General features: G+C 35.5%; 1 protein-coding gene across 4 annotated transcripts in view; it reads right to left on the reverse strand.

Moving 5' to 3' along the window:
• The window catches only part of SPATA6 (spermatogenesis associated 6), a gene marked incomplete at its 5' end in the record, with an annotated part of 155,871 nt that overhangs the window by 56,677 nt on the left and 76,862 nt on the right, over positions 1-22,332 (reverse strand). For all 4 annotated transcript variants that reach the window (XM_079698371.1, XM_079698369.1, XM_079698370.1 and 1 more), the window contains 2 exons: positions 12,849-12,889; positions 19,366-19,453. In XM_079698371.1, coding sequence (XP_079554497.1) covers positions 12,849-12,889; positions 19,366-19,453 — 129 coding nt within the window. The remainder of the gene's footprint in view (positions 1-12,848; positions 12,890-19,365; positions 19,454-22,332) is intronic.

Here is a 22,332-nt window from a genome sequence, read left to right on the forward strand (position 1 = left end):
TACAAGCAGCTCATGCAGCTCAATATTGAAAAAACAAACAATCCAATCCCGAAATGGGCAGAAGACCTAAATAGACATTTCTCCAAAGAAAATATACAGATTGCCAACAAATACATGAAAGGATGCTCAACATCATTAATCATTAGAGAAATGCAAATCAAAACTACAATGAGATATCATCTCACACTGGTCAGAATGGCCATCATCAAAAAATCTAGAAACAATAAATGCTGGAAAGGGTGTGGAGAAAAGGGAACCCTCTTGCAGTGTTGGTGGGAATATAAATTGATACAGCCACTATGGAGAACAGTATGGAGGTTCCTTAAAAAACTAAAAATAGAACTACCATACGATCCAGCAATCCCACTACTGGGCATATACCCTGAGAAAGCCATAATTCAAAAAGTCATGTACCACAATGTTCATTGCAGCTCTACTTACAATAGCCAGGACATGGAAGCAACCTAAGTGTCCATCGACAGATGAATAGATAAAGAAGATGTGGCACATATATACAATGGAATATTACTCTGCCATAAAAGGAAACGAAATTGAGTTTTTTGTAGTGAGGTGGATGGACCTAGAGTCTGTCACACAGAGTCAAGTAAGTCAGAAAGAGAAAAACAAATACCGTATGCTAACACATATGTATGGAATCTAAAAAACAAAAAGAAATGGTCATGAAGAACCTAGGGGCAAGATGGGAATAAAGACGCAGACCTACTAGAGAATGGACTTGAGGATATGGGGAGGGGGAAGGGTAAGCTGGGACAAAGTGAGAGAGTGGCATGGACATCTATACACTACCAAATGTAAAATAGCTAGCTAGTGGGAAGCAGCTGCATAGCACAGGGAGATCAGCTCGGTGTTTTGTGACCACCTAGAGGAGTGCGATAGGGAGGGTGGGAGGGAGGGAGATGCAAGAGGGAAGAGATATGGGGATATATGTATATGTATAACTGATTCACTTTGTTATAAAGCAGAAACTAACACACCACTGTAAAGCAATTATACTCCAATAAAGATGTTAAAAAAAAAAGACATTAGGTAAATACCAAGGAAATCTGAGTAAATTAAGGACTTTAGTTAATAATAATATATCTATACTGACCCATTAATTATAACAAATGTACCATACTAAATAAGATGATAATAATATGAGAAACTGGGTATGGAGTATATGAGAACTCTCTGTACTATCTTTGTGTTTTTTATGTAAATATAAAACTGCTCTAAAAAAAAAAAAGAACTGCCATTTTAAAAAAAATTTAGAATTAAGCTATGCTAGGTAAAATTTTAAAATTTAACTTGCCCTTTTTCTTACATTTATTTTCTTTATGCTTCCAATCCATCAATGTTCTTTTTGTTACATTTTTATCTTATGGTTTTATCCCATAGTTCAGGTATTGTTTTATAATGCACATCCCTACTATATCATGTACATATCACAGAGAAAGTGGATTAGTTGTGTTGTAATACACAAAAACATCACCCTTGGGCAGACTTTTCATACCAGGCACATCTCATAGCCCCATCCTTTGTTGGTTGCCTTTGGGTTCCTATTCCTGATCCAATGGTGTCTGGATGATAGTGTTGACGTAACTCAAAACATGGTGACACATGGCTGCGTTTTCACTAGAGGCCCCAGAGATATGGCAGTTATCTGGTAAACCTAACCATCCTAGATCCTGATTAGGGTAGACTTCAAACCCTCTTTTGTATTGACCCAGCTTTCTTATCTCTTCTCTGGCATATATTCCCTGCAAACACTATGCCAATGTACCTAAGACACTAAATGCTTCTAGAAAAAAAAATTAAATTAACCATATAGATTGGTTAGTTTTATTATGAATTTATTATTGTCAGTATGATATGGACACTCAAATTACTTTGACATTCTCCAATGCCAGCATCCTCATTGGAATTAATACATCCTTCCCATAATGTTCTTTAAATCTTCTGACACACTCTCACACAGATGTTTCTAACATGCTACCTCTGCTCTCCTGTGAATCTACTGAGTCCAAACATGTATGCTCCCTTCTATCTAATCTCAGAAGTTTCTTCGATCCAAGAATAACACCTACCTCCATCTGTGCTTTATCCCAATTCTTTTTCACATCCTTTGAACTTCCCTCCATTAATTATTAGCATGCTATCTGTATTTCCAGCTTCTTCCCTTCAACTGGCTCTCAACTTTTAATGCAATTCATGCCTGATCTCTCCCATTTTTATGGCTCTTCTTTTGTACATTAAAAAACCTCATTGAAGGTGCAGACTAAACATATTGCTGCTATTATTCTACCTTTCCTGTACTTATAATGTTTCATCAAAACCTACTCTTCCACAACTTATTTATAAATCCTGTCCTTTCCTCCCAGTTCTCATACTACTTGGCCTCTGCAGCATTTGTCACTGATCAGTCCTCTTTTAGCTTTTCTCTTCTGAATTTCTCCTCCTCTGTTTCCTTAGTCACCTCTTTTTATGGTCCAGTGGACATTCTTCATCCTTCGTCTCATCACTGAAATCAGTGGCTGTTCTCCAATGTCACACTTTCTGCCCCTGTCTCATGTACCTTCTCTTTGGTTGATTTCCTTTGCTTCTATTATCAAGTGTATAGTAATCTTTGAAACACTTATCTCTGGACAAGACTTAGCTTTCCAAGACTTATCTCTGGAAATCCAGAACTGAATATCCATTTCTCTGTTAGGCAGCTCTATTTGGATTTTCCACATGTAACCAAAACTCAGTAAATTTAAAATTTTTATCTCCACCATGCTCTTACATCTGCTATTCCAGATTTCATCATTATCTTAGACCTAAGCTAAAAATCCATAATTCGTATTTCCACAACACCAAGTATGGGCCATCTCTTTATTCACTCCAGAGCAAGCTATTTATGGACAACATAAATTTTAGAATTCTGCTGTCTTGAAATCTTAAATAAATTCAAGAAAATGTCAATTCTATCAATGAAAAAAAAAGAAAATTGAGATGATTGATTGAAAATTTAGGGGACCTGTCAGATCAAATGAAAGAACTGAATAAAGTAATAACTCTATAATATCATTTAAATGGCATTAGACATAGGAAAAAGTAGAATTGGCACTGGCTTTATCAAATTGACAATGTAACGTGCACAGTTTTGAACTTTCCCAAAATATAGTGAAAGAGTTAAAAATTCTAAGAGTAGAAAAATTATTGAAAGACAAAATAGAAGAAAAACTTTCCTGAACTAATGAGATACATCACAGGGGATATTATGAACTAGCAACATTAATTAAAAGAACAAAAACACCACAAAAAAAAAAGAGAATGAGAGAGAGGAACGAATTTAATTAACAAATATTTCACTTCCAGTCACCATGTTAAATGTTGGGATTATAACAGTGAACACAATGAAGTCCCTGCCTTTATGAGCTTATGTCTTAGCAGTTACTATCAACGAAATATTTGCCCTTTTAAGAAGGTCAATTTGACCTTTAATCTTTCTCAGACTCATTTCCCTTGTATGTAAAACAGGGTTAATAACAGCTACCTTATAGATCTTCCGTCATTTATTTAAAGTATCTTGCAGAATGCCTAGGTGTGTGAATTAGTTATACAACAAATATAAGTCCTTCATTATTAAGACACCATTCCAACACGGCTTCTTACTTCAACACTACCACAATTTTCACTGTTTTCCAGAATTACAGCAACATATGGTGAGCCAGCAGTCAGCTGAGAGAATCAAGCTTTCATCCCAGAATCAAACAGCATGTAATTCAAATGACTCAGTTACAGTCCCAAATAACTGACCAAGAAATATGTGATCCAGATTGAATAAAAGAAAAAACTGAAAAGTGCTCTATTGTTGTTAGCTGTTCACAGAGACAAAGTAAAAACACAGTGAATGTCAAAAACAAGATCAAAGAGGTCCATGACCAATAAATACAAGTGTATATATTAAGAGACTGATAGAATAGAAAAAAAAAAGTGCTATAATGCTGTTTCTAGAATTATATTCAAATATGAGCCACTTGGCTTATAGTAGAGAGATTATTTTCTCTTCATTAATTTCAATGCCATTTGAGTCATGCTGGCTGGCAGACCATTTCATTTTTTGTTTACTAAAATTTCTCCACAAACTAGTCAGCAACGCTTTAAATAAAGCCTCCTCTAGGTGACTATAACTGACTTTTTTTCTCTTTATCAGAATATTCACTGAGAATCTCTTGAACAACATGTTAGCTAACACACAGATCTAGAGAGGTACAGGGATTTGAACTCACAAACCAGATGAGACAGGGTATTAACACAAAGAAAACTGACAGTGAGATATGCTAGGTGGCAAATACATCCTAACGACAATATATGCAGAAGGACATTTATAGACTTCTAATGGTCTAAATGGTGGAGGTCTCATGGAGGAGGTGGATTGGAATCAAGGCCATAAGTATAGAAAAGGGGCAAACAGGGCATTCCAAGTAGAGGAAAAGGCACAAGGAAAGATAAACAATGAGTACAGTCACTTGGCTAGTTCTGTCGGAAAGTAATCAGAGAGAATATGACAGAGGTGGAGAGGGGCACACTGTAGAGAACCTTCAATGCTGCAACTCAATACTATCTGACATTTATTAAGCATCTTCTATGTATCAAGTACTGAACAAGGTAGGAGACAGTAGTCACAGGTAAATATAACAGGAGACCTCAAAGATACTACAATCCAGAATGAGAGACATGAAAAAACAAGTAATGATGAAACAATGAGGAAGGAAATTAGAACTAAATAGATATACAATAAGTAATTGTGCAGTGGGGACACAGCTGGGATGTATTACTTCCATGGAATTAGAATAAATATTTGTTTTGGAAAATTATTTATCTAAATGGGGAATGGAAGGTATAATAAGGGGGTAAGTCTTTGATAAGAATCCACTTCAAATTTTCAACCTTAAAACTCAGCTTAAGAAACGTTTTCATAGCTCTTGTGAGTTTTCCATAGGTTGCTTATTCACTTCCAAAAACCAAATGGAATGTTATCTCTTTGGCTCATAACAGAAGAGTTACATTTCTTGGATGACTCCTCAAGAACCCTGCCTTAGAGTGTTCAAAGAACAGGGTTCAAATCCCTGCTTGTTATGTGACCCCGAGCAAGTCATGTACTCTAAGTTTTCATTTCCTTCTCTATAAACTGGGGAAATTATCTTACAGGTTTGCTACAGAAAATAAAGGAGACAAAATTAGTACAAACACAAAGCAGAGGGCTCGAGTTATGAAAGACAACAGTATTTATTTCCTCTGTTTACAGCAACCTTCATATTTAGCATAAACAGGTTTTTTTTTGTTTTACATTTATGGAAATAGTTCTTTAAATGCCATTTCTAAGATCTCAGAAATGTAATAATTCCAATATTGCAAATGTTGCAATGTATCAAGATAAAATCTAACATTTTTAAACCAATCTGAAATTGTTACAGTTAGAAAAGAAAATTTCATACACCAAACTCATTGTAATTATATAAATGTAATGTAATTAAATAACATACTTTTCAAATATGTGATACACAATGGTTTGGTTATACCATACTTATGAAATAAGCTTCCTGAAAAGTTGTTTACAAAATAAGTTCATAAGTTAAATAATATTTATGCCCATGAAAATTTTATATTTATAGGAACTTCAAGGTCAAATTAATGGAAGAGAGAACCACTAAGTATAAATAGGAACCAGGAAATTCACTTATCCAACAAATATTTGTTGAAAGCCCATTTAGTGCCTGGTACTACACACCATGCTTTAAAATTTCTCCTTTGTCATGGAACATAAAACTTAAGAAATAAATAAAAATAATTCTAATGGAATTTGCTGGGAAGTAGTTGAGAATGAAGACTATAGGAAAGAAGTGCAGTAGAGGTACTATTTTCAGGATAGTAAGAACAAAGCACAGTTCTGATTCAAAAGGGAGAGAAGCAGATATTGGCAACTGAGATCAGTTTCTCAATTTTGCTGAAAACATTCCTTTTGAATCCTACTGAAGGGAATGATCCATTCCTACCTTATCCAATTTAAAAATACATATGCTCAACTATCTGGTTTGGTTTAAGGAAGATGTACTTTCGTTACACTGAAGAAAAATTTAGAAGAAATTCCAAAATAATGCAATGAAAATGATAAGTAATTCCTAAGTGTGTCCATCTTTAGGGGGTAGGGGGAAATTCCTCCTTTCTTAGACCACTGTTCAATGCATTTATGTAAATAACTTGTTTAATCCTCACAACGACCCTATGTGTTTTTTTTTTTTTTTTCGGTACACGGGCCTCTCACTGTTGTGGCCTTTCCTGTTGCGGAGCACAGGCTCCAGACGCGCAGGCTCAGCGGCCATGGCTCACGGGCCCAGCCGCTCTGCGGCATATGGGTTCCTCCCGGACCAGAGCACGAACCCGTGTCCCTTGCATCGGCAGGCGGACTCTCAACCACTGCGCCACCAGGGAAGCCCCCTATGTGGTATTTTTATTACCTACACTTTACAAGAGAGGAAACTGAAGCAAAGTCAAACAGCTATTAAGTGGTAGGGGTCCCAGGCCAGTGAACTATGAGAGATCCACAGCGGAAAAAAATGGAAAATTCCCACAGCCCAGGCCTCACAGGATGCCTATGAGGAAAGTTCCACAGAAGATGCACTAACAATCTGATTTACTAACAACCCAATAAAAAGAGCCAAGGAATAAACCGACAGACTGTTCCCAAGGAAGAAATAAAATATCCCCAAATTAATTTTATGATGTGATCATAACATTGCTACCAAACCACTCAAGAAAAGTACAAGAAAGGTAATTAGAGACCACTCTTACTAGTGACCATATGTGAGAAAATATCTTAAGTAAAATATTAACAAATTAAATTTAGTGATTTTCAAAAAAAGAATACAACATGATTAAGCTGGGTACATTCAAAGAATACAAGAATGGGTTATCAATAGAAAATCTATTAATTCACTATGGAAAAATCATTATCAACTCAATAGATGCTGAAAAAATTATTCAATAACATCCAACATCCACTCGTAATTAAAAAATATACATACCTTGCAAACAAGGAATTTCAAAGGGAACTTCCTTAACTTGCTAAAGGATATCTAACAAAAATCTACTGCAAATAACATTCATAGGTGTGAAACCTTCGACACGATCTTATCAAAGACAGGATCAAGACAACACAGTATTAGTTCATGCTGCAGCATATCAGGCTGCATTGAAAGAGCAAATTAAGTTTGAAAATTAGTGGCTTAACATAATAAAGGTTCATTTTTCCCTATTCTAGGTTAGCAAGAGAATCACACTTCACAAAATTGCCCAAGGACCCGGGCTGATGAGACAGGCTGAACAACTTATAGCTGTACCATCTAGAACATGAGACCTCATTATCACTGTAACAAGAGAGAGTTCATATCAATTCTTCTATGCTGCACCCTGGAAGGGATGCACATAATTTACATGTATAGTCCATTGGCTGGAACTAGGCCCCATACACCTGCAAGAAGGCTTGAAAATATGGGAGAGGACATGAATAGCCAATAAGCAATAAATGTCTCTGCCACATCCTGATCACCACTTTCATTTAACAATGTATTGAAAATCCTAGTAAGTCAAGACAAATAAATAATTTGAAAGGCAGAAATAAAATTCATTGTTTGTTGAGGATATGGTTTTCTCTATTAAAAAAATTCAAGAATATCTAAGACAAGAATGTTATATAAAAATGTATTGAAGACCCATACATCAGTAAAACACATAAAAATGTAATTTTACATAATCTTTCCTAATGGTAAGAGAGAAGTTGGGAGTGGAGAGGGACAAGGCATTCTAGAGGTGACAGAAGAAATGACTAGCTTTCCATCACAATTCATCTTTCCCTCCTCCAGAGCAGAATTACTGCTGAGAAGCAATCCTTGCATCTAGGTGTGGCCATCTGATTAGTTCTTGGCAAACAGAGTGTAGGTAAAAATGTTATGTGTCAATTCCAGGCCAAAGTTTTTAAGAAAGAGATATGCCTCTTCAGATTCTCCTTCATTTTCCACCATGTGAAGAGGACAGCAAAGCTCTAGAGTAAGGCAAAGGCACAGAATGGGGTCACTGCACGGAAAAATAGTATGCAGATTAGAGGCACCCTAAATTAACTATTATGTGAATAAAAACTAAATTTCTATTATATTAACGTCCTGAAGTTTGTAGGTTTATTTCTATAGCAAATAGCATTATCCCAAACAATTCAGAAATCAGTGTCTTACTGTACTGGTATTAACATAGACCTAAATATGTATTGGCCTGTAAGTCAGGAACAAGAAGCAAGGGAATAGATACTTGAGGATTGAAAATTTAAGATCCAATAATGCAGTAGCAAAATAAAATTGTGGCCTGCAACAGCTTGGAAGATAGACCACATAACTTTCAAGCTTATTATCTCTAGGAAAATAGCTGTAAAGGGCAAGAGATGTAGTGTTGAATTTTACTTATACTGAGCAAGGGATTTCAAGAATGACGAGCTCAGGAGAGATTGGTTTGAGAGCAGAAATGAAATAGTATAGAAAGATTTTAGTAATCGAGGGCCTCTCAGGGCCAGGAAAAGTGAGTGCCAACTGCGTGTGGACACAAAATGTGGAAGGTTAAGACAGAAAAAGGCTTTGAGCTTTGAACAAAGGGCCATTAAAACTTTTAAACAGAGAAATGAAATCCTAAGACAAAAATCAGATTGAGGAGGTTGCTTCCCATCTGAGCCTACTTCAAAGGGCCTCAAGGTAAGTGCCATTAAAAGGCATAAGAACTAAAGAAATAAATCAGATTTCAGAATTATATTTAGAGGGAAAAAAACAACTTTGTGTGTATTTACTGAAACATTAAACTGACTGGAAGCAAATAAATGAGAAGTTGATACTTGCCTAAGTCTATATTGCCTAAGAAATCAAGAACCTGGCCTTTAAGAGCCTAAGTCTATAAAATAGCTCTCAGGCCCCAAAACTTTTAACAGCAGGAAGTGGGCTAGAAAACTATGCAGTCCCAAGAGATCAAATCCTCCAAACCCATTTCAGAGAGGATAACTCACTGCCATGTGGGATAATAAATGGACATGGAAAAACCAGCTGCAGGGTAGAGTCAGGGTCCATGGAGAGTAAGGTTTAAGAAAGGACATTCCTCTATTATCAGCATTTATCATTGCTGTAGACTAGTAACTGCTCTTCATTCTCTATTTCTCCCTTTTGCAAGTAAGAGCACCATTTTTTCCAGTTATCCTATCCCTGCTCTAAAAAAACATACCAGAAATGAGGTTCAGGTAGAGTGAGAAGGTGAGGGAGGGGAGAAGTAAATTGTCTTGGTTCACAGGTCACTGGATCACAGGGAGTCTACCTGGATCTGGCTTATCCAACACTCAAAGATCCTGAACTTCAAGCTAGATTCAAGTGGAACTTGAATGATGGAACTTCAAGTGATTTTCCTGGAAGAGGACAAAAGTATGTTCTGTGTGAGGGAAGAAAGGGATATTTGGTGGCAGATAGGCAGACTATGACAGATATGGTCAGTGGTCTACTAAAATCTATGACCCCTCTTCAGTGGAAAACCGCTGCCTAACTAGGATCTCTATTTGCCAGCCACCTTCCTCATCTTGCTTCTAGATGTGACTAGTTCTTGTTAATGGAATATAAGAAGTGAGTTAATTCACTTCCAGGGTTTTTTTTAAATTAATTAATTAATTTTTGGCTGCATTGGGTCATTCATTTGAATGTCTAGCAATGAAAGGACAAAGAAACAGGGAACAATAAAGATATAGGGAGGCAGATTGAGAGGTGTGTTCTTTTTCTGAGAACTTTGTATTTATAGAACAGCTGATTATAATGCATCCAGGGTGAAGAGAGGTGACTTTGGCCAAAAGAACAGCTAATGACCAAGTAACTAGAAATCTTAAAGAGGGAGGCGGCAGATATAATAGGTATGAAGAAGTAGGAAAAATAGAAAATAAATATGTTAAATAGCCATTATCCCTCAATATATGCCCTCCACTCAAGCCAGACCAGTAGTTTCCCCCCTGCCTCCAGGACAATGTACTTATTCTAAACTCCAAGGCTTTTTCATGTTGTTTTCCTTCTAAGACATTTTTCTCTCTCTTCCCTTGCCTCTGCAGAATGTATTTCTCAACAGAACTCAGGCCAAGTCCCACTTTTCTAAAAAATTTTTGCAAGCACTCCTAGTTTCATAACTCTTCTCCTTGTAGAAATCCTATAGTGTTCCACTACCAGTTACTATATGCCTATAAGAAAATAGCCCTTAAGTTTTTTCATAGAAAAGACAGAACTGTTCAATGCTGCATATGTATTTCTGTGAAAATCTACCTCTTCAATACAGAAATAATCCTGTGCACTTACCACCCACAGCCTTACAAAGGTAGTATGAATGATCAACTTCTACTCTAACTCTAAAAGTGAAGAATACAGAGGTGAGGGTGGGTGGATATTAAAGATAAATAGGGGCTTCCCTGGTGGCGCAGTGGTTAAGAGTCCACCTGCCGATGCAGGGAACGCGGGTTCGTGCCCCGGTCTGGGAGGATCCCACATGCTGCGGAGCGGCTGGGCCCGTGAGCCATGGCCACTGAGCCTGCACGTCCGGAGCCTGTGCTCCGCAACGGGAGAGGCCACAACAGTGAGAGGCCCACGTACCACACACACACAAAAAAAGATAAATAGAAGTGAAGTTCTTTTAAAGAGTTCATTTAGAAAAGAGGATTATAAATATATCATCTACCTTTAAATGGACCAGTCAATGTAGAACTGGATTATAGTTACCTTAGGATAAAGATTAGTGTCCTATAAACTTTATACCTTTCTCCCCATTCTATACTTTTTTTTTTTTTTTTTTTTTTTTTTTTTTTTTTTTTTTTTGCGGTACGCGGGCCTCTCACTGTTGTGGCCTCTCCCGTTGCGGAGCACAGGCTCCGGATGCGCAGGCTCAGCGGCCATGGCTCACGGGCCCAGCCGCTCCGCGGCATATGGGATCCTCCCAGACCGGGACACGAACCCGTATCCCCTGCATCGGCAGGCGGACTCTCAACCACTGCGCCACCAGGGAGGCCCTATACTTTTGTATATTTGGTTTACTTGTTTTCTCTTCATAATCCACTCACACAACACATATTTTAGGAATCCACACTGTATATCAGACAATATCTAGCAACTGTCAATAAGCAAGATCAATAAGATCCTTGCCATTCTGGAACTTACAGATTAGTAAAAAAAAAAAACAAAGATGCAAATAAAGAAGAAAATAAATAAAACTTGTGAAACATGACTTGAAGATAGGCTTGTCCCTTAGGTATTACAACTAAGGTAACTTCCCTGGGCCCCATGCAAGACAACAAACATTATGCTTTTTGATGCGTGTGTGTGCGTGTGCATGCATGCACATATATATAACACAGATCAGTACCCATGTATGTGTCTGAATAAATTCCACATAATAGGGTGGGTCTGCACCAGGGGAATTATGCCAGGCCCACACTCCTCTAAGGACAGCCTTAAGCAAGGGCATGACCCTATACAAATGCTATACAAGGAATGGTTCTATTCAAGTGCTATATCCACGTCTATACTAGTAGTTCTCAAATGCCAATCCTTGGATAGACAGCAAAAGAGTTGCATAAGAATCACCTGGAAACTTGTTTAAAATAAAAATTTCTAGTCTACAGTCTCAACAATTTTAATTTATTAGGCCTGGAATAAACTTTTATAAAGTTCCACCTTGATGATTCTGACAATCTGGTAGATCTGGCCCCTTAGTCACATGGTGCCTTGGCTTGTTCCATATTTCTTTTATCACAATCAAAGCATGGCAAAGAGCTATGCTGTTCAGTGCCAGTAAGCATGGGATAAATTGTTTTCAAGTAAATAAACAAGGGTTTTATAAGGAAAGCTATGTTTTTTGTTTTGTTTTGTTTTCCCAACTATGATGCCTCTTCTTATTAAGAAGCTTACACTTAGGGACAGAAAAGAAAAACTCTGGGGCAGTGCTTCTCAAAATGTAGAACATGAACTACTAGTGGTATAGCAGATAACTTAGTATGGTACCCAAAATGAATTTAGATGATACACAAGATTATTTTATATAGCACATGGACATACACTAAAAGGGTACTGAATCCCAAAAGAAAAAATATATTTTCTTTTCAATTCTCTTTCAATCAGAAATCTTCAGTTAGCTGTTGGTATGTCTCCTATACCTGTCTATCATTGCTTATCTCATTTTAAGAAAAAGAGAACATGTCTCAGAGCCTTTGGAAAACAATAGTTTTCTAGCCAGAATTTAGTAACGTTGTTTTGTTTTTGCTGTATTTTTAAGGCTATCATCCATTTAAAGTATATGACACTGATTTTTCATTTACACTGGTGAAATAAATAAAAGCAAGGTGAATTTTTAAAAGACAGCATAAATTACATGCAGGTATTGTAAAAATTATGAGGGTGCTCTATGACTGACTGAAATTTAGAAATACTACTGTGTGAGGTATCACTAAAAGTAGCAACCAATTTCTCTCTGTCTCTGTCTCTCTCTCACAGACACACACACACATATGCACATACACAAACAAGTAATGAACAATCAAAAGTCACAAAATATTTGTAGCAAGACACTCAATGAAAAGTCTATCCTACCACCTGACAACATACACAAAATAATGATATTCCATAATATGACAATTATTGTTTGTAAATTTCTTGACTAAATGAATATGATAATATCTGACCATACATATAAGAAATTTACTAATGCTCTAATCTGAAAGCCAGGATAATTACTGTTCTGCAATTTATACTACATACCTTATAATCCTTGGGTTGGTAGCAGCCAAGATGAGAATGATCTAAAAAAGGATGTACAAAAGAAACTATAAATATTTCCTATCAAAAAGAAGAAATTTGTTTTCATCTTTGATTTTTTCCTACAATCACTCTGTTTCTACAATTATACTTCATACAGCGGTTTTCAGAAATAACTTAAAAATCCTTCAATAATGTTACAAAGATGATAAGCAACAAGTTAAACTCTGTATCAGTTCTTCAGCAATTAAGTGATTTCAAACAGTATTTTCATTACAGTAGGGGATATCTGATACAGGCCAGATTAATTTTTAGTTGATAAACCAATTTGTCTACATGAAATGGATAATTTTTAGTTGACAAACCAGTTTATGATGAAATATAATTTGAATATATAGATTTGATAGATACTGCCAAACTACATGTGTTCCTAATCTTGGAGTCCATGCTTGAATTAAGTGAGCGTAATGGAAACAGGACCAGCTTTAGAGGGCGGGAGCATACTGTCCTGTAGTGTACAGCTCTTGCTGACAAATAGATGTGCATTACAGTGCAGGCTCCAGCACTTCCAATATGGCCCTGGGCACATTATCTAATCTTTCTAAGTCTCAGATTCCTCAATTTTCTAATGCAGGGGTCCCCAAGCCCCAGGCCACAGACTGATACTGGTCCTTGGCCTGTTAGGAACCAGGCCGCACAGCAGGAGGGGTGAGCAGCGGGTGAGTGAGCAAAGCTTCATCTGCCACTCCCTATTGCTCGCCATTACCGCCTGAACCATCCCCCTTCCCCACCCCACCACCACCTCCGCCAGTGGAAAAACTGTCTTCCATGAAACCAGTCCTTGGTGCCAAAAAGGCTGGGGACCACTGGTCTAATGTACCTCTTCCGTAATATTGTTTTAAAGATTACATTAGATATTACATGTAAGGCAATACCATAAATGTTAACTATTATTACTAACAGCATCATCAACATCATTACTATTGAATTCTAAGTCAAACAAGGCCAGGTTCAACTTCCACCACTTATCATACATGTTAGTTTCGTCAAGTTATACAATTAATCTGTTTTTCATTCCTCATTTTAAGAGTATGAAGACAATGCTTACCTTACCTCAGAGAGTTATAGTGATGATTAAATTATACAATTTATAAAAGTACCTAGCATAGCATCTACAACAGTGGACTATAAAGCTATTCCAAATCTCTCCCTAAGCCAAAGACCACTACATTGTAGATGCAAATCTGGGGTTTTACTCATTACTTGAAGGAGTCAAGTTTTAAGTATTATAATCTCTGTTATATTGATAGATAAGAAAATCAGAACCATAATTTGCAATTCTACTTCTTTACTAATACATTCCAGTCAAAAACATTCTATATTTTACCTTCCCAAACCACCTTGTACAGAAAAAAAAATGCTATATGGATAGAGACCCAGGATAGTCTATATTTAGTCAATTAGCTTTCATTTATAGCACAAGATGTTTGTTTTCCAAGTGTCCTGAGCCATTATAGAGGGTAGCTGAAACATTAATGTCTTTCACACAAGGTCAACTTCACCATTTAATTCAGTAAGATCCAACTTACTTCAACTGCTTTTCAAAATTCAAAATAAAACTAACTCCCAACCTAACTCCTCTTCTGTAAAGTCTAATGTACAACATGGCCACAAGTAGCAGAAGAAATAAAAGAATGATAAGGACACACTGAGTCTAATTCTCCAAACATGCTAACTTTGAAAATTAAGGTAATAATTTCTATACATAATATATATTCGTTTTGGTAGCTAATGTAATATTCAAAATATCAATATATTAAAACACAGGAATGTCTTCTGCTCTCCACAAACCATTTATAAACTTATCCTAATTCAGACAATTTTATATAATTTTCTTTCACTATTATAAATTAAGCTATTACTTTGATCTGAGGTTTCCTAATGTTCACATTTAATCACCTTTGCCAACAATTAGGTATTAACTATATTCTAAATGCAGGAGATAGAGGAGATAAAAGTCACGGCCCATGGTCATGAAGTGCTTATAATTTACTTTAGTTAAGTTATATGAAGTTGAATAACAGCAGCATAAAAGAACAGGCTAAATCAGAATGGTACAGGCAATTAATGCTATTAAAAAGTCATATCAGGGATACATCTCTCAAAGTTGAAGGCCATCAGGAAAAACTTCCTAAAGGAGGAAGAAGTTGAGCTGGGCCTTAATGAGTGGGTCACACTTAAGAAAAGTATGAAGAACAAGAGCTAATTTAGATCGTGTGTGTGTGTGTGTGTGTGTGTGTGTGTGCGCGCGTGCACGCGCGCATGCATGCACGACCTTGAACAACTTACTCTACTTCCTTAAATCTCAGATTTCTTCATCTATAAAATGAGGATAAATAATAGCACCTAAAATTCTTGAGGTTACTGTGAGTAATTAATCAATGAAATATTAAGCATTTAGAATAGTGGCTAGCAGAAAACACAATAATATTAGTTATTATTTGATTCTCCAATAATCTCATGAAATCAGTGTTACAAACTGAATATTTGTGCCCTCCCAAAATTCATATGTTGAAGCCCTACCTCTCAAAGTGATGGTATTTGGAAATGAGACCCTTAGGTGGTAATTAGGGTTAGATGAGGTCATGAGGGTGGGGCCTCATAATGGAAAGAGTGCCCTTATAAGAAGAGACAGTCAGATCTTGCACTTGAGCTCTGGTGTGCTCACTCATTCACTCATGCTCTCTCTCCCCTTTTATTCTAAAAATAGATATTAGTGATTTCACAACTGTGCAAATTTATTAAAAATTATTTAATTGTAAACTTATAACAAGTGCATTTTATGATATATAAATTATACCTCAATAAAGCTGTTAAAAATGTTTTTTAAATAATAGAGAATTAAAGAAACTAAAAAAGGAGTTCCTAAAAATGACACTCTGCAAATTAAGGAGGCACACAAACAAATGAGATATTTTGCTGGTAAGTATATACATGATGATTACATGCATTTTATTCAGAAAAGAAAATATTACCATTTATTGCTATCTACTCAAGATATGACCTATTAGGATTTGGGATGTTATTTCCAATTTATTTGACATAAAAATAATAACCATTCTAACAAAGGGACTAGTGGAAGCTCATAAAAGATTACAGTCTTGTGTAGAATTGAAACTCATGACAGAATCTTCAACTGAAGAGAATAAGAGACGTTTCCTCCAAGGGGGAGACAGAGTCTAATATCTTTCCTAAATCCTAAGCAAATTTTAAAAAGGCCAGGATGTTGCTCTTGATTTCCTCTTTAAAATGCACAAATGATTGGATAAAGCTTCCATATATTCTTGAGGTGTAAGAGATACTGAGTTTCTTCAAAAGGACTGCACAAATTACAATTAGAATTATATATCAAGGAAATTCCAGACAGAGAAAACTTGAAAATTTTATTTAAAAAAATACACTCAAATGAAAGTAGGAAAAGTGGTAGGAAAGTGGTGGAAAAGAAAGGAAGTTGGGGTTAGAAGACCTGGGTTCTACACTGTACACGGCTATTCTGTAGCTCTCCAAAATGTTACGTAACCTCTCTAAGCCTCTGTCACTCTTCCTGATCAAATATAGTTACATCCATCTTCACATTATTATGAGGACTAAATAAATCAATGTTGGTGAAAATGGTAACCTATAGGAACTTAAGAATTATTAGGCAAGATAATTTGGTAAGAAAATGTTCAAGAAGAATTTTCATTAAAGATAGTCATAAGTGAAAATTCACTATGTGTAAGGTATTCTATCATAAGAAATTCACATATGTATTTAAATAGCTGATAAGAACCCAAAGCACAATTGCTCAACTGCCAACCAGAAAAAAAAAAAAAGTAGTCCAAAGAATAGGGGCATTAAAATTAGAGAAATGAGAAGGGAAAACTCTGTATAGTAAAAGGCAAATAATAAATGTTTAAAGAAAAATGAAATTTAAAAAAATATTTGGTAAACATCACTGTAATAAATTGTTTCAGGCAAGAATCATCAATGATGCTAAAGGGGTCGAAGTCGAAGAGAATTACATAGTTTCAATCTTCCCATAATTACAAAGGGAAGGAAGAAAATAGCACCTTCATGCTGGAGAAACCGAGCAGACACCATCTTAATCAAGTGAGCAAATTAACATCACCAGTAACAAAGCAACATCACATACATCCTGACATGATGCACTGAGAGTAATACATCACTTCTGTTGTATTCTGGGAGAAAATGAATAAATCTAATCATGAGGGAAAAAAATCAAACAAACCCAAATTGAGGGAGATCTATTAAAAAACTGGCCTTTATTCTTCAAAATTATCACACCATTAAACACAAAGAAAGACTAAGAAACTGATCCATATTAAAGAAAACTAAAGAAAGAGACATGGCAACTGAACCTTATGTATGTTGTGGAATTTCTTTTGCTATAAAGATATTACTAGAACAAGTGGCAAAATATGACTTAGGTTTACAGTTTAGTTAACATTATATCATTAATTTCCTGTTTTGATACTTGCATCACATTAAGAAAACAACTGTATTAGTTTCCTCAGGCTGTCATCTACCATAGACTAGGTGGCTTAAACCACAGACATTTATTTCTCATAGTTCTAGAGGCTGGAAGTCTGAGATGTGGGTGCCAGCACAGCCAGGTTCCAGTGAGAGCTCTCATTCTGGCTTGAGGATGGCTGCCTTTTGGCTATGTCCTTACATGAGAGAGAGAGAAAAGCAAGATCTCTGGTGTCTCTTCTTATAAGGGCACTAATCCTATCATGAGGACCCCACTCCATAAACTCATCTACACCTAATTACCTCCCAAAGGTAATGACCCGTCTCCAGATACCATCACTGGGGGGTTAGAGTTTCAACATATGAACTGTGAGGGACACAATTCAGCCCATGGCAATGTCCTTGTCAAGAAAAGTTTATATACAGACACTCATACAGAGATGGAGGCAGGGAGGAGAAAGAGAGAGAGGAAGAGGGAAAAGCAAATATTAATATTTGTGGACTCTGAGTAAAAGGTGTAGGGGAATTCTTTGTACTATCTCAACTTTCTGTAAGTTTGAAATTATGTCAAATTAACAAGAAAAAAAAGCACCTCATTATTGACCTCTCTGATTGTACCTCTACACAGGCAGCTGACTGTTTTGATTAGAAGTTACTAGAAACTATAACAGTTCTGCTGGCAAATACATAATAATTGTCAAGGAAAATCAGACATTTAAGTGCATTCTACAAACATCTTCCAAAGAAATGTCTATATTGAAGCTATTTTCATTTGTCTGGTTCTGAAAACTTATTTACTCTATGTCTATAAATTTAGTCCAAGAGGGGAAACATCTGTTGGATGGGGAATATCCCTTGGAGGGGAAAGTCCAAGAGTATAACATCTGTTCCTAATTCCATATAATCTGCTATTCTGAGTATGAAAGACTTATTGATCACCCCATTTATCTCCCAGTTAGTGCTGAAAAAGCAAAATAAATGAGCACAAACTCTTCATATTCTCAGATAAGAATGTTTCATATCCCAATTTTTAAAAACAGACAGATTATACACTAGCGTTTAGAAACAAAAAGAGACAGAGCTCACTACATGTTGATTGTATTTTTTCACTCTCACTTTTCTATGCCTTTTTTTTAGTGTGCAGTAAATTAACTTAAAGGCTGCTGGTAGATACTTGGTAAAATGACTAGCTAATGTCTACAGATATTAACACTTACATATGTCTAATTATAAAATACTATTTAATCTCCTTCATAAAAATCATCTTCATATTAAACTTAAGAAACAACTTATCTAACCATCAGGACCAGGCCTAAAAATGAAAAAAAAAATTATTATAAACTAAATCTAAAGGATGTTATCTTTCCAGAAATATAAATAATAAGTATTAGTTTGACAGCTGATATTTATTAAGTGTCCTGTGTGCTAGAGCATTTTACATGGTAATATTTATCATGTTATCTTCATTCTTCAATAAACTAACTGATTATCAGAGTAGTTAAAGTGATTTGTTCAAGAATGCCCAGTTTATAAATAAGTGGTAGAGAAAGTATTCAAATATATGTGTAAATGTATGTCCAAAACCTATAAACCTGAACTCTTTTTACAACGGTGTTTCCCAAAGCCTGTTCCATAAACTAAGTAATATATGTTAAGGAGAGGAAAAGCTTTCATGGTCAAATAAATTTAGAAATTGTTGAGCAAAACAAAAGGTTTTTTAAAAAAATTTTTTTACTAAAAGGTATATAGTCTTTAATATGCTAATATGTGTTTTGAATCTCAAAGATGAAGATGGTTTATAGCAGCACAGAAATTCTATTATTTTTAGAGAGTACTGACATGGGTGTCCCACAAGTTGTAAAAGGTGGCATTATACCATATTTTCCAATACAGCCAAGATTCCAGTTTTATTAATTGATGCCAAGATAAAGACTTGAATGTAGCCAAGAGAACTAAAACAGATGAAGAGAGATAACTCGTAGCTAACCATTGTGCAGCCTGGACCATCCATCTCTTTCACAGTCTCTGCCAGAAGATCCAAATAAAGCATCAGCCCCGGGACTTGGGGGATCAACCTAGAATAAGGAAGATTTCAATGTAAAAAAGAGCTTAAATATTTTTTTCAGTCTCATAGCATCAGAAAATCAGTTGCAGTACACAGATCCCATATCATCAAGTTAACATGATACTGCCTATACAGTTGAAGGATGTTCCAAGATCAGAGCTTAGCCGAGTATTTTGCTGTTTGTTTTTAAATAAAATTTAAGTTAAACTCCAGAAATTTTAAATTATATTTTGAATCCACTCTAAAATGAACAGATTTACAGTTGAAATGTCCATTACTTTATTGCCCAGTTTGCTTCCTATTACAAAGTTAAAAACAGGGAAATCTTACTTTGCCACATTTAAAAACCAAGTTTAGCCATTTACTACTTATCTCCTTAGCATATAGATTTTGAATTTAGTGTCTTTACTTGGTTGTGTTCAGGAATAAGCATTCTGAGTATAGTAATAAAAGATATTAACAGTTATCCACATTTTCTAACAAAAAAAAGTCAGAATGATATAAGTCTGTGCAAAAAAGACAGCTCTACTTACAAAATTAAAAACTTTGTACATAAAAGAACAATATCAAGAAAGTGAAAAGGCAACCCATGTAGTAGGAGAAAATATTTGCAAATCATTATCTGAAAAGGCATTAATATCCAGAATATATAAACAAACATCTAAAACTCAATCTAAAAAACTCAATTAAAAGTTGGGCAAAGGACTTAAGAAGACATTTCTCCAAAAGATATACAAATGATCAATAAGCACATGGAAAATCATTCAACATCACTAATCATAAAGGAAGTACAAATCAAAATTCTAGTTTACCTCCATCAGGATGGCCATTATCAAAACCCAGAAAATAACAAGTGTCGACAAGGATATGGAGAAATTGAACCGCTTGTGCACTCTTGGTAGGAAGGTAAATTGGTGTAGCCACTATGGAAAACAGCATAGTGGAGCCTCAAAAAACTCAAAATAGGATTGTCATATGATCCAGCAATTCCACTCCTGGGTATATACCCCAAAGAATTGAAACCAGGGCCCTGAATAGATATTTCTATACTATTTTCACAGCAGTATTATTCACAACAGCCAAAAGGTAGAAGCAACCTGTGTCCATCAACAGACGAATGAACAAACAAAATATGGTATATACATGTAAAAGATTATGCAGCCATAATAAGGAAGAAAATTCTGACACATGCCGTAACATGAGTTAACCTTGATGACTTTATGCTAAGTGAAACAAGCAATTCACAAATTGACAAATATTATATATATTAGGTAGCATTTATATGAGGTACCCAAAATAGTCAAATTCATAGAGACAAAAAGTAGAATGGTAGTTGCCAGGGCTGAAGGGAAAGAGGAATGGGGAGTTACTGTTTAACGGGTACAGTTTCAGTTTAGCAAGCTGAAAAATGTTCTGGAGATAGAGGGTGGTGATGATTACACAACGTGAATGTACTTAATGTGTACACTTTAAAATGTACACTTAAAAATGGTTAAAATAGTAAGTTTTATATTGTGCATATTTTACCACAATTTTTTTTAAATTTAACTTTTAAAAAAGGAATGTGAAAAGACAAGCCACAGAATGAGAAAAAATATTTGCATATCATATAACTGATAAGGATCTAGAATCCTAAATATATAACAGAAAACTTACAACTGAATTTAACAAAAAGGCAAACAACTCAATTAAAAATGGGCAAAGGACTTGAATAGACATTTCTCCAAAGAAGATATTCAAATGGCAACAAGCACGTGAAAAGATGCTCAGCATCATTAGTCATTAGGGAAATGCAAATCAAAACCATAATGAGATACCACTCCACACCCTCAGGATGGCTACAGTAAAAATAAAACAAAACAAAATGAGAATGTGGTGAGAATGTTAGTGAGAATGTGGATAAATTGGAACCACCACACATTGCTGGTGGAAATAAAATGGAGCAACCACTGTGGGAAACAGTTTGGCAATTCCTCAAGAAGTTAAACATAGAATTTTTACCATATGGCCCAGCAATTCCACTCCTAGGTATTAAAGCAGTTGGGAATTAAAACAGGTATTCAAACAAAAACTTTTGTATGAATGTTCATAGAAGTACTATTCACATAATTAAAAGTTGAAAACCCAAATGTCCATCAACAGATTAACGGATAAACAAAATGTACAATGGATTATTCAGTCATAAAAAGAATCGAGTACTGATACATGCTACAATATGGATGAAACTAGAAAACACTGCGCTAAATGAAAAAAGACACAAAAAGCCAAACACTGTACATCCATAGAGATAGTGAGCAGATCAGTGGTTGCCAGGGGCTGGGGAAAGAAATGGGGAGTGAATGCTTAATGAGCATGGGGTTTCCACTTAGGGTGATGAAAAAGTTCTGGAACTAGATAGTGGTGACAGTTGCACCACAATATGAATATACTTGATGTCACTGAATTATACACTTCAAAATGGCTGAAATGGTAAATTTTATGTTATGAGTATTTTACCACAATAGAAAAAATCCTATTCTACATAAATAAAAAAGCAAAGAATGCAGTTTAACTCTTATAGGATGGTTGTGCCAGTTTGAGAGAGTACTAGTTAGATTCTTGAAACAGCTTCTTATTCTTTAAGATTACTTTTTATACAGTGTTTGTAGAACTAGAATGTCTTTCCTAAACATATTACATTTTGCATATTTATGTATCAAATTAAAATTTTGTTTGGTTACCAATTTTGTTAAGTGCTTTTAAAATCATGAATGCCTATGGGGCCAAGAGAGGCATACATTTATAAATACAGTTGGAAAAAATCTAGTCCTATACAATAACGTAAGCAATTTTCTAATTATAAGCTTAGAAGTATGTATTTCTTTCTGTTCAATGGAAAGCTGAAAGGGA

This window comes from Hyperoodon ampullatus (assembly GCF_949752795.1).
Source record: "Hyperoodon ampullatus genome assembly, chromosome: 2".
NCBI classification, from domain to species: domain Eukaryota; kingdom Metazoa; phylum Chordata; class Mammalia; order Artiodactyla; family Ziphiidae; genus Hyperoodon; species Hyperoodon ampullatus.